Below are 13,947 nucleotides of genomic sequence, written 5' to 3'. Positions count from 1 at the left end.
CAAAAGTCTTCAGTCTGGGAGTTGAAAATTAAATTATTTTTTCAAAACCAGCTTAATTCTAGAGTTGCATCCAGTTAGGATAATGTTTCCCTTGTATCCTTTTCTGTATTTGCTCAAATGACAGTGGTACTGCTTCTGCAGTTTATGGATAGACCCGTGCCATCTGCAGAATGCATGCTTTGTATAGAGTTTGTAGCTTTTCTTCATCATATTGAACCACTACTTGCAATACTTCTCTTCACTTAGATTAAAAACATTAGATTATTGGCAGTGAAGCACATAAAAAAAGTTAAATATATGTTGATCCCAGCTATGCTGTGTGTTTACAAGTAGATTTCAACAGAATCTGATAAGGCTTTGTGTTGTTTTTGCATGGCCTGGTTTTTGGTAGTGGGGAAATTACACAAGGGGCCTGTGAGAAGCTGCTGGAAGCTTCCACTGTGTCCAGCAGAGCCAATCATCGATGGCTTTGAAAACGGACATGGTGCTGGCCAAGGCTGGGCCAGTTAGAGGTGAGGGTAATGCCTCTGTGATACCAGATTGGAGAAGAAAATCAAAACAAAAGGACACACAGTTTTTTCTGCCCAGAGATGAGGAGGAGGTGAGAACATGTGAGGGAAACAACATGGAGACACCAAGATCAGTGTAGAATGAGTGGCAGAAGGTGCCAGAGCTGAGATTCTCTGCAGGCTGTGGTGAGACCATGGTGAAGCAGCTGTGCCCCTGCAGCCCCTGGGGATCCATGGGGGATGCAGAGATCCATCCACAGCCCATGAGGGAGGTGCCCATGCCAGAGGAGGTAGATGCCTGAAGGAGGCTGTGATCCAGCAGGAGACCCAGTGGAGAGAGAGGGCCCTTTTTCCAGGTTGGAGCAGCCTGTCCTTGGATGACTGCACCCTATGGAAAGAGTGACCCATGTCTCAGCAGTTTTGGGAGGACCGTCTGCCCATGGGAGGGACTCAATATTTGCAGCAGGTGCAGTATGGCTGCTGCTTGTGAGAAGTGGACCCGCGTTGGAGAATTTCAGGGAGAGCTGTCTCCTGTGGGAGGGACCCCATGTACTCACAGGGAATGGACTCCTCTCCCAGAGCAGCAGAAGAAAATCTCTGTAATAACTGAACAAACCATCATGCCCTGTCTGCCTGTGGTGTTGGTGGGAGGGAGGGAGGGATTGAGGGAAGAAAAGAGCTTATCTACTTCTCATTATACTTCTCTGTATCTCTCAGTAATAAATTCACTTTGTACATTTAAGTTGAGCCTCTTTTGCCCTTGGAGTGTTTTCTCCCAGTCCTTATCTCATACCATGAACCTGTTGTTAATTTTTTTCTCTCCTCTGCCCAGCTCTGGCAGGGAAGGGTGAGCAAGGAGCCTTTGTGGCATTTGACTAGTGTCAAACCATAACAAGGTTCCTTTAAAAGTGAAGGTGTAGACCCATTTCTATGGAATATGACCTGCAGCACAGCATTTTCTTGCCTCAAACCATCTGTGAACTGCAGTGGTTTTAGAGCTCTCATGTAAGCAGTTCAGTCACCTCCAAAGTAGTAATGGGAACAGCAAAGAACAATGCATTTTATGCATATTAGAATTCTTTGAATGTGAATTCTGTCAGAACAGATCTTCAGATATTACCAGGTAGTTAATATTAAAGGAGGTAATTTTCGGTCAAGTAATTTTCTTCTGAGTGCTGAAATCTCCTATTAGTTGTGAGAATAATACCAGCTGAAATGAAAATAGAAATGAAATTATTTTTCTCTATACAGGACCTAGTGTCACAGAATGTCTTTCCTAGTGTTGCAATATCACTCAGAAAGCCTTTGTTAGTTTTCTGCTACTCTGACAATGTGTCAGGATTTGTGAGATGTTTGCCATCCATCAAACATTAGTTACCTGATTGTTAGCAAAACTAGCAACTAATATTTTCTTATTGGTTTTGTGGAATATGGAGACTATAATGCCAAAGCTGGCAAATGTTGTTATGTAAAATCAAATAACTTGAAGAAATAATTTAATTCTTTTTCTTCTCTTCTCCCTTAAGAATAATTATGACATCCTCAGCTGCTGGAATATATGGAAACTTTGGTCAGGCAAACTACAGTGCTGCAAAACTTGGCCTTTTGGGTCTTGCAAACACAATTGCAATTGAAGGGCGGAAATATAACATCCACTGCAACACCATTGCTCCTACTGCTGGATCCAGGCTGACCCAGACTGTCATGCCGCAAGGTGAATAATATAAGGTCTACATATACTGGTATTTTTTGAAGGACAACAAACTCTCTTACTTCTTAGAAAATGCAAGTCCTTTGCACTTCATGTACTACCTGTTCATTTTTCCTACTATCTTTTTGTCTTTGAACTGTCAACTTATTTGCTTTGTCTGTTGTGAGGAATTCTTACTTTCTGCCACAAGATATGAAGCAAATTTTCTCATTTGCAAAAGCAATTTAATGTAGCAAGGCTCTTTAATTGTAATCTCTTCCAGGATCCTCCTACACTAGTGGAAAGGCTTGTTTGTTTCATCACATGTGACATCAAGTATGTGCATAAGGTGTCTGCATTTGTTACAATATTGCCTAATGCATTTGTTACAATATTGCCTAATTGCAAAATACTGGGGTTTTGAACAACATGTCATGTGTGAACTTAGTGGTTCCATGATCAGCAGGAGATCATAGTAAACTGAGTTGCTTAATTTTTCTTTATTGCATAGCTACTAATCTTTGAAAGTTTCAGCAGGTTTAACAGAGTAAGTGTGCATAAGTGTAAATTTAGGATAAATACACTGACAAATTACTTTGGCAAATGACCAGAAGAAAGAAAAATAATTTGGGGGGGAAAAAAAGGTCTGTTAAAAGAAATTGCTCTCAGAAAATCTTCTAGAATCAGCCTATTTCATTTCACTCCTGACCTTCTTTTCCCTTATGATGAGCAGATTTCAAAGCCAAGGAAATCATCACATTCGTCAGACTGATAGACAGGGTATTGGAGAGTAATGTATTTTGTATGTTAGGCACAGATTGAATGACTGAAGTAGCCTGGTTTAGATCTAAATAATCCAGGTGGTCATGACGCTAGGAATCTTGTAAATTGTAAGTTCCAGTGATTTATTGGGATTGTTTATAGAAGATCTGAACACATGAAGCATGCAATGTGAAATGGATTACAGTAGCTGGCAAGTTCTGAAGATATTTAATCTACAAAGGATGATAAAAAATACCTCAGAATTTTCTTTCTTAGTCATTTTAAGAAGAGTGAGATCCTTTGATCTCTCTGTAAGGTACTTAAAGCTCTGATGATATATTTCTTATCTTGTTCACTCAATTTCTGTCCAGTTTTTCAAATACTCCTAAAAGATTTGAACACCACAACTTAAAAATATTTCCAGAGGTCATCAAATTATTCTTGTTATCTTAGTCAGGACTTTCCTATTTGTCTTCAGATGTCTGCAGGCACTTATGCTTTTTCATTGCCATACAATGCCATACATTGTTATGTATGTTCAACGGGACCCACATATTCTTGTTCTTGCTAAGAATTCTTAAATGCAGTTTGCATCTTTTGTGTGGTTGTTTTTGTTTATTGTTTTTTTTTTTTTAACTTCAAGTACCTATTTTTAAATTATTTTAAGAGTGGATTGCAAGCATTAATAATAATAATAATTTAGGGCTAGACTTTGAAACTAAATTACGTGTGGCATAAAGTAGAATATTTTGGAAAAGACTAATGGGTTTGCTATGCACTTGCAACATGCCATATTAAATGGAATTTGACTTTCTTCTACTTTTATGGAACTTCTAAAAATGAACTTCTGTTTACCTTAGTTTTGCTATTAAAGAAGTACTTGAAATGATAGGCTTTCCTAGCTCTTCATCTTGGAAAATCTGTCTATAATTGAAAATGCTTGATGACCTTTAGATGAGGAACAGCTCTATATCTACTGCTGTTGAAAGAATAATATTCTAAAAGCTGAAAAAGGAAATTGAGCAAAGTTAATATTCAGACAGTGGATAGAATATATGATAAGAGCTGCCTGGACAACCACTCTGTTCCATGACAATGTCTCAATTTTCAGATAGCTTTCATTTGTACTAGGTGTCAATGAAAATCCCAAAATAGGATTGATATGTAAATTTAGCAGGGTGATAATTCTCTTTATTGTTTAGAAAAATCAGCATTTCCAAATGAGATAATTCTTAAACAATCAGCTGCTGCAATTATTTTTGTAATGTCGTGTCTATATAGTTGACTAGCATAGTAAAAGGAAAATTGCTCAGGTAAATTTCCATCAGGATTATGTATAGCTGTCTTGTCCTTGTTTCAGGCTGCCTGTCATGTGGAAATTTAGGAAGGCTGTCTGGCTTTGCAGTCTGCAAAGCATGTAGTGGTGTTCCCGAGAGTTAAACAGGCTTTCATCTCTCTGGCTGAGAAGCCATGTATCTCACTACATGTTCGTATTTATTGAATCTTCCAATGTTTCATTTACCTGGTCCTTTCTTTTCATGACAGAGCACTATTGATAAAATTCTCCTGGTTCTGCTGTTCATAAGAGGGTGTTAGATTAAATAATTTGGTGAAACTGCAGAGTATTTCTATTTCATTATTCCCCTCTCCTATTTGCTCTAGATCTGGTCGATGCTTTCAAACCAGAATATGTTGCTCCTTTAGTAGTTTGGCTTTGCCACGAGAGCTGTGCTGAAAATGGCAGTCTGTTTGAGGTAATTTTTTTATTTTTCCTTTCTTCTCCCTCCTTCCCTGCCTTTGCTCTTTCCCCCAATATCAGTTGTTTTATCTTGTCCAGCCTTAACCTTTTTGCTGAAACTAAATGACCATGTGTGAACTACATACTCAGCATAGACAGAAGAAATATTGATCTAGTTGTGCAGTATTTGACAAGTACTTCAGGCAGTTACAGCTTAGTCAAGTTCTGGTCTGTGCTCAACATGCTACCAATTTGATTGTTACAATTCTTAATGTACGCATTTAAGGTTGAAAAGATACCAAAATTCAAAAGGCATTTTTGTTCTGAAAATCATTCTAACATAGAAAGTAGCTTGCAGGAAGGAGTAATTACTTAATTATGATATTCATTATAGGTATTAGCATCAAACTGCTAACTCACATATTGTATGGAGACTGTTTTATGTTGATCACATTCAGGTGCTTAACTAAACAGTTAAATACAACCAGCAGTAGTTCTTAAATTCTTAAGAAATTCTTAATGTATTGAGTTTGTTCTGGAGTATAGTTTTGTTTGCCAGCATTACCACAGCTTTGCTTTGTGACATGTCCGAAGCTGATGATATTCTTTTTTTCTTGACAGGTGGGAGCTGGGTGGATTGGAAAATGTAAGTACTTTATGTTGAAGGATTGATCTTGTTTTTGGAATTCACATTGAGACTTTCTTTAGACTTAACCTATATGCTCAAGACATTGTTTACTCAGGCAAGAACATGAATAAAAGCCTAGAGTTCTGAGAAAACTGCTTATATTTGGTAAAAGTCAAAACCTTAACTTCATGTGGGAAAAACTGGTAACTTAGGTATGTGCATTGTTATGCTTTTGAACTAACAGTAACTGAAAATCTGCCCAGGTAACTTCAACTCTTGGATCCTGGGCATAATTTGAAGTAGTATTTGTGGTGCTAAGTATACATTGCTGCCTTTTCTTGATAACTTTAATTTTTCATGATATAAATATCATATGCTGATAAACAGGCATGTTTTTCATTACTTTCCACTATTACTTATGCTTCTATTAAAATACTAGTGTGTAGGCATGTTAAGGCAATTAGTGTTCTTAAATAACCAGTAGCTATGCTACCCATGTATTTTCCTTAGTGACTCCAGTAACCAACTTAAATACTAATTTCAGGAAAACTTGCAGGAGATACTGAGGACTTATGAGAAGAAAAAATATTCAGTGTATGAGATACCTTGACTTTTTTCCTAAATCCATTGAGCCTAGTACAAGCACAGTTTTCATGAACTGTACAACTTTTCAGCCTACATGAGTATCATCAGAGGGTTGGAAGTAGGGCTCTTAATTCAGGAAGTCATTCTGCTTTAATTTTTTTTCTCCAACTTGATAACAATTTTGTACATTTCTAACTAACTGCAAGTGTTCTGTGTGTAACTGGAATAGTGTTTCCAAGAGGTGTGGGCAACAGATTAAAAGAAGCAGGTTAGCAGCACAAAACATCTTGCTGCCCTTCACAAGCAGTTAGGTTTTAATATAGCTGAAAATCTGCACTTTGATCAAGAGAAAATACCATTTTTCATCATTATAATGACTTTTGTTGAAGTTACTGAAATGAGACCAGATTGTTAATGAGGTACCAATATAGCCTTATTCATTGCCTTCTGCTAATTAATGGCAAACCAACATGACTGGTTAAGTATTTGAATTACAATCCAAGTAATCTAAGTCTGTATCCTTATGGAACTAATTTCACACTGGCCTCACCAGTTTCTCTCAGGTTACTGTATTGAAATACAACTTCAGAGACAATTTAGAGGTGCTGGCTACCGGTAATAAGGTTCTTTTATAGCTAACAAGTAGTTTTCACTTTTTCCCTGTAGTTTTCTGTGCTTTCAGAAGATACCTAAGTAGTAGTAGTCAAAGTCATGTCAGAAGAGAAAGCCTGTAGATGAATACTAGCTGCAACTTTTCAGTAGACAGAATCCTAAAACTAGTATTTCAGGAGAGTAAAAAGTCTGTTACAGCTTCAGTGAAACTTAAAACGAGTGCTGTTCCCTTTCTAAATGCTAGTTAAAGCAGTGAGCCCTTTTAGTCCAGCTGGAAGTTACACTGGTGAGTTACATTGGAGTACTTAAAATGTTTCCCTTGTTGTACCATCTTGAAGGTAGTGGCCTACAGGAAAGTTGTATAAAGAAATGAAAAGCTTCTTTGTTTGTTACTGGAACTCTCTGGCTGATGTTTCCCATTAGTGCGCTGGGAGCGATCCTTGGGTGCCATTGTCAGGGGAAAGAATCAGCCAATGACGCCTGAAGCAGTGAGAGATAAATGGGTGAAGGTGTGTGACTTTGATAATGCCAGCAAACCCAGAACCATCCAAGGTAAGGGTGACTTTAATTTTGGGGCCATTCAGGCTGGGGAAAAGAATGTTTTTGGGAGACCTTATTGTAGCCTTTCAGTACTTTATGGAGGCCTCTGAGAAATAAGGGAAAGCTGGGACAAATGTATACTACTGCAGTAGGACAGGGGATAATGGTTTCAAGCTAAAAGAGTATCAATTTAGATTGAATATAAGAGGGAAGATTTTTACAGTGAGGGTGGTGACACATTGTCATGAGTTGCCCAGAGGAGTGGTGGATGCCCTATGCCTGGAAATACTCAAGGTCTGGTTAGACAGGGCTCTCAACAAATTGATTTACTTGAAGATGTCCCTACTCAGGAGTTGATGGGGACTAGGACTGGCTGACCTCTGAAGATCCCTTCCAATCCAAACTATGCTTTGGTTCTGTATATGTGGATGGCTTGGGTAAGCAAAGCTTAGAAGAGAATGATTTCTTTCAGGCATTTGCTGAAACTTCAAAATCTACAGAGCTAATGAATTTTCTTGTAAATGTGCTACATTAATAATTTTCTGTTTCAGTATGGTCAAATTTTTCAAATCTAAAGCAACTGCTACATTGTTACCTATGGCTTTAAGATATGATTTATCTTAACAGTTTCTGGAGAAGTGACATCATTGTCATTGTAAGCATTAGAGTCAGACTGATGACAGTGTTGTATCTGATTGCACCGACATGCAGACAGCATAGTGCAATAGAGAAATTGTGTTTTCTTTTCAGTCCTGGAATCTTGGTTTCTGGTGAACATTTCACTACCAAAAAGCTCTGGTTAAGTTGTAGGATATATCACAGCAAAAAAAGTTCTTACTGTGCCTTATGTTCTTAGGTCACATTACCCCCTTGGCTAGTGACTGAAATGATTTTCTCTTTCAATGCTTTGTTTACTTTTCTTGTTCCTTGCCAGCATTTAAGAGTGCAGGGCAGGAGGAGAAAAGGTATCCATATATACAATGTCAGTTGGATTTCAAAGATACCTAAATGCACAGTAGATGTTCAAGCCATTGGCTCCAAAATCCATTAGGATATTTTGTTAAAAACCTTAAAGATATGTTTTTAGATGCCTTTACCAGAACCAGCATAGTACACACTTTGTCCTTTCCCTCATGTCTTGGCACACTGGGGAATGTAACCATCCAAACAGTAGTTCTACGTCACCTTACTGATCCTTGGCTTACAGGTATCCTGTTTCCAAATGTATGCAAGTTTATACATGTTCTCAGTTCTGCTATGGAATGGTATTTATAACAACATAATTCTAGCTTTATCACTTCTGATATGTTCTAGGACCTGTCACATGAACTATGTTACTTTATGGGCTGCTAGCAGAAAAGTGTTGTAGATAGGGATTTCTTTTCAAAGTTGCTTCAACATTATATATGGTATTTCACATCTGCCAGTTGATGCTATGAGGAGGAAAAACTGAAGAAGATTTTGAACTTCAAGTAAAAGTGCTTACAACAAAATATGGCAGGTTTCTACAGTCAGGAAGTCAAAAATGTTACATTGGCATGGATCTTCCATGCCTTAGCTTCTGTTATGAACTTAGTCAAGATACATCTTTTTCCTTGCAGTGCAATCAAGCCACAGCTACTGAATAAAAACTTGTGCATTAATTGTTGTATTGTGTATTTGTGAGAATCAGCATAAGGGTTGAGGAAAATTCTCGTTAGCTGAATAGAATTTTTAATTCTATTAGAAGTTTCTTCTGCTGTCAAATTCTTTATTGTCCTCTTTATTGCTTGAAGGTAAAGGAAACTAATTAGAGTACTAATTAGAGTAAAGATTAAAAAGGTACAATACCTAACATCTGCAAGTTAAAACTCTTCCTGCAGATTTCCCTAATTTGAGTAACATGATTTTGTGAAGAGCATTTGCTAAGCATTAGGTTCAGTAGGAAAAAAAAAAAACCAAAAAGGAATTAGATAAAATATTTGCTTTTAATGTAGTAGAAAACCCTGTTTTCTACTACATTAAAAATCTTTCATTTCAGAAAAATCTGAGATGCTAATCTTATTTCTCTTCAGTTTTAAAGCTTCAGTTTTAGTGATACTGATAAGAGAGGCTTGCATTTTGTACATAAAGCAGAAAGACCAAATTAAGTGTGATGCAGAAGCTTCTGAATGCATGGTACAGGGTGCAGTAGGTCACAGTTGCACCATGCACTGCATGTTGGTGCAACTCCCAACTGTTTTCTCCTTGCCTTCATAGTGTACTACTTGCTCTTGTGTAACTGTCCAATTCTTCCTATTGTGGAAAGGGAATCAGACTGTGTTGTGGTAGAGGCAGAGGACTGGCATCCCTGTCTTGCAGGCTGTATACTGTACACAGCATTCTGTAGTATCTCTTGCAGAAGTTAGTGTGTTGTTCTGTTATCTGGGGGAACAGAATTTATTGTGTCTATGACATGGGTGAGGCACTCTGTCTCAAGCTTCTCTTCAGTTGTGAAAATGTGAGCCAGCTAAGGGTCTGTTATTGGCTATTAGAAATTTTTGTCTGTTTTTAATTCTCTTAGAAGCTATCTATTTACAGAAGATAACTCAAGTATTCTCATTGTTTGACTTCTGGCACATCTTAAAAGCTTATGTCTGACACAGAGCAAATTAATGTAAAACACATTGAAGGTGTGTGTGTATACATATGCATACTTTGTGTGAATATGAAGAATTTGTGTAACAGGAGAAGTGTTCCAGCTTCAGTGTCAGCTTTCCTTTTATGTATTTAAAAAAGGTTTAAACACTTGTGGTGTTTTATCTGTTGTTAACAGATATGGTTCATATGCAATGTCCCCTTATTGTAAAATCAATACTTTTGGAAAGAGATGCCCTTTGTTGTGACTATTTTCAACCTTTGTTCTCCAGCTTAGTCTTTTCCTTTTTTCTACTAATGATTTGCTGTACAATAGCAGGCCATTCAGAGGTGATGAACACTTAAGGTCATAGAGTTCACTGTTAGTCCAACAATTTAAAAAATACCCCTATACCAATAATAAAATAATTGTGTTAATTAAAAAGTTTCCTACTGGGTTTGTTTCTGCCAAAATTATACCCTTTGGTATAATTGTGTATTTCTTGGATGTTAAAAAAAAGTTAAAAGAAAGTTGGTAATTACCATCCTGTGAGCCTCAACTCTGTGCATGGGAAGGTCATGGAGAAGAGGGAGGTGATTTGAGACAGCCAGTACAGATTCACCAAGGGTGTGTCCTGTCTGACCAGCCCAATGGCCTTCTGTGATGGATTGACTTCATCAATGAGTAAGGGAAGGCCTGTGAGTATCATCTGTCTGAACTTGTGTAAGGCCTTTGACGCAGCCCCCCATAACATTTGTCTAAATTACTGAGCTATGGATGTGATGGACAAATTGTTCAGTGGAGGAGGTGTTGGTTGGATGGTCAATGTCTCAATGTACACCTGGTGATCAGTAATGAATGCTGTCCTTCAGGGGTCTGTATTATGAACAGGACTGTGTAATAGCTTAATGATATAGATAAGGGATGGAGTTCACCCTCTGCAAACTTGGTGAGGGTGCATGGAGCTGAGGAGTGTGGTGACACACCTGAGGGATGTCATCCAAAGGGACCTGGACAAGCTTGAGGAGTGAGCCCATGGGAGCTTCATGAGCTTCAACAATGCCAAGTTCAAGATGTTGCACCTAAGTTGGGGCAAGCCCCAGTATTAATACAGGATGAAGGCATCAGAAACATCCCTGTGGAGAACAGCTTGGAGATGCTGGTGGATGAAAAGTTGGACAAAAGCTGGCAATGTGCGCCTGCAGCCTGAAAAGTCAGTTGTATCCCAGGGTGCATCAAAAAAACCATGTCGAGTAGGTTGTGGGAGTTGATTCTGCCCCCCAGAGGTCTCCTCTCCACTTGAAGTACGACATCCGGCTCTGCAGTCTTCAACACAGGAAAGACTTAGACCAGCTCTGGAGCAAGGCTAGAGGAAAGCCACAAAAATGATAAAAATGATGGAAAGGGAAAGGCAGAGAGAGTTGGGTTTGCTCAGTCTGGAGAAGAGGAGACTTCAGTGACACCTTTTTGGAGTCTTTCAGTACTTAACTTTTTGGCAGGGCCCGTTGCGATAGGATGAGAAGTATTGGCTTAAAACTAAGGGTTGGTTTAGGTGACCTATAAGGAAGAAGTTTTTTACAAAGGATAGTTAAACATTGGAATGGGTTTTTCATAGACAGGTAGTAGATGCCCCATCCTGTAAACATTCAAGGTCAGATACGACGGAGCTCTGAGATACCTGATCGAGTTGAAGAGTATCTGATCATTGCAGGGGAGTTTGATCTTTAAGGGTCCACTCCAACCCAAACTGTTCTATGACTGTGATCTCCTTAGTGTTCAGCCAGACACTAGCCAGGTCACCAACTTTATCGTCCACTTACATCATAAATTCTGGAAGAAAGACTCCTTGAAGAGGAGACTGTAGTATTCTACACCATTATTATTTTACAGGTTACCTTTGTACTGTTGATCCTAATTATGCCAAATAATGTTGTCAAAAATGCATGTTGTTAATCTTCAAGTCTCACGATTAAAAGTCATCTTTATGTTCCTGCATGTAAGTAGTTTGTGGCCATGCTAAAGTTGAGGAAACATTCAGGTTTGCTTGGAGGCCAAACCTGTGTTCTCCTGTGAAGATTTTAAAGCAATGTGAAACCTTCTTTTGTTCATGCAGAAAAAGTAGAAACAGTCTGTTACTTCTACCAGTAGCTCTGCATTGCTTTTCTTTTATTCAATTAATGAATGAACAAAGGGATAAAAGAGATTACCTTTCAAAAGGTTCTTCCAAATTAGAATTATTGTTTCGCACATTTTCACATTATGTAAGTGTCATATTGTGACAGAGCTTATATCTAAAAAGGAAGCTTGTCTTTGGCAGAAGAGGTGACAACATATGTTTGTTTCTTAGATGCTCCTATTCTTCACAAGATTAAGGCCACAAACAAAGGTTACAATGATTCTGGCAGTGAGACTGGTAAGCAAGAGATAGTTTAGGAAAACAGGACTCTGCAAGAGCGCATGCAGTTTACCTTGCAGGTTGTTTAGAGTAGTGCTGTGTGATAGAGCAACATTGACTTAAATCAAGCAGCAGTGCAAGTCAGTATGGGCACAGGGGTTTTGAAGTGGAGGGCAGTGACTCTGCCTTAAGGCAGTTAAGAAATGATTTTGCATTTCTCTGATTTAAACACGTTTGTGTTTTTCTGTGTGAGATTCTCATCACCTTTTGTTTGATTCTTTCTAATGTTTAATGTTGATTTTAGCCCTATTAAGCTTCAAGGAACGAGTTGTTCTTGATGGCCTGCCATGACCATAGCTGAATTCATGCATCATCTCATTTATAATTTCGTCATTGTTCAGTCTCAGACTTATTTGTTTTTCTATCTGTTTGATTCAGGGTAGCAGTCAGGAGACTAGACCTGTGACTTGTGTTGCAAATAACTCTCATAAGAAAATCAGTAGTAATTTTCAGATATTTGCTTCTCAGACAGTTGAAACATACACCACTCATTATCTTCTCCTTTACAGTTTGAGATAAGTGTCATAGTTGACTGTTGGTTGCAGAACTCATGGAACCTGTGCAGAAATCACTTTTCCTCTACTTTTGTGTGGGTGCTTGTAAAATGCAGCACCCTGCTCAATTTACAGATGTATATTTACGGTGTTTAAAGGTGAACTGAGAAATACTAGGCTATATCTCATTTGCTGATTGATGTGTGTGTTTTGTGTCTGTAACTGGAGTGTGTCATGTATGGTTTCTAAAAGTGAGTTTTCAATTCCTTTCTCTAGAGTCCATAAGTGTATTGAGTGATGCTCTAAGTCAGATAGAATCTCAAGGGAATATTTCTATGAATTCAACAAGCTCTGGATCAGTGGTCTCTTCTTCTGTTGACACAGTAAGTACATCTGTCTACTAGATTCACTCAAAGCTGCGTGAAAACCTTGAGCAGAGAGACCAGTGTTGCTGCCCAACTTGTACTCTGGCTTGCTGTCTGCAAAAAAGAAAGGTGGGGTTTAAAATGTGATGTGAGGAAGCAGAATAAAAAACCTCTCCAGACTCCAGTCTTTATTGTTCCTATTGATGATAGGAGAACTTGGGGCTGAATAGACTGGATAATGCAGAATCTAGGTGCTTGTAAGTTCTGTTAAGCATCTCTAATTAGGGTATTATTCAAAAAGGGACAGAGCTAGGGTGTTGTTGGGCAGTGTCATTTTGCTCTGGCTCCTTCTCTATAGATAATTTTCCCTCATTTCAGTCTTATTATGGTGTTAATTATTTCAATTGTGGTTTGTTTTTGAAAAAATCTTGTGCATTGCTGAGAGTGCAGTTATATCACGTTATGCCATTTATTTTTGAGGTAGATTGCTTGAAGCAAGGTATAATGCCTTGCATTTGGGTTGCTTGTATTGCAATGAATACATTAATATTTTATGGTGTATTTATTACTCATACTTTATGTGTACATGTGACTGTAAAGAAAATCCTTAGGCATCAGGCTTGATAGAAGAATTACAGAAAGAATGCAAGTTCAGTATTAACTGGTTTTGATTTTTATTTTATGCTGATTTCTTATTTCCAGGCAAGTATTGTTGGCCGCAAATTGGGTACCAACGTGTATAAATACACTCACTTGGAGCCTATTCTGTATGCACTTGGTGTGGGAATGTCAACTAAGGATCCAGACCACCTAAAATTTCTCTTTGAAGGAAGTGAAGAATTCTGCTGTTTACCCAGCTTTGGAGTAATTCCTGCTCAGACGTCAATGTTTGATGGTGTTCCTTCTCTTTCAGGACTAAATATTGATCTTGCAAGGGTATGGAAGAGTAAAGTAGCCAATTTTCCTTGTGTGT

General features: G+C 38.2%; 1 protein-coding gene across 2 annotated transcripts in view; it reads left to right on the top strand.

The window, feature by feature from the left end:
- Nucleotides 1-13,947, top strand: part of HSD17B4 (hydroxysteroid 17-beta dehydrogenase 4) — a 62,779-nt gene that overhangs the window by 10,701 nt on the left and 38,131 nt on the right. For both annotated transcript variants that reach the window (XM_036403331.2, XM_036403332.2), the window contains exons 8-13: nucleotides 2,036-2,223; nucleotides 4,624-4,715; nucleotides 5,321-5,345; nucleotides 6,948-7,076; nucleotides 12,886-12,992; nucleotides 13,677-13,910. In XM_036403331.2, coding sequence (XP_036259224.1) covers nucleotides 2,036-2,223; nucleotides 4,624-4,715; nucleotides 5,321-5,345; nucleotides 6,948-7,076; nucleotides 12,886-12,992; nucleotides 13,677-13,910 — 775 coding nt within the window. The remainder of the gene's footprint in view (nucleotides 1-2,035; nucleotides 2,224-4,623; nucleotides 4,716-5,320; nucleotides 5,346-6,947; nucleotides 7,077-12,885; nucleotides 12,993-13,676; nucleotides 13,911-13,947) is intronic.

Source organism: Molothrus ater, chromosome Z, assembly GCF_012460135.2.
Source record: "Molothrus ater isolate BHLD 08-10-18 breed brown headed cowbird chromosome Z, BPBGC_Mater_1.1, whole genome shotgun sequence".
In the NCBI taxonomy this organism is placed as follows: Eukaryota; Metazoa; Chordata; class Aves; order Passeriformes; family Icteridae; genus Molothrus; species Molothrus ater.
This window is presented reverse-complemented; position numbering and strand designations above follow the sequence as displayed.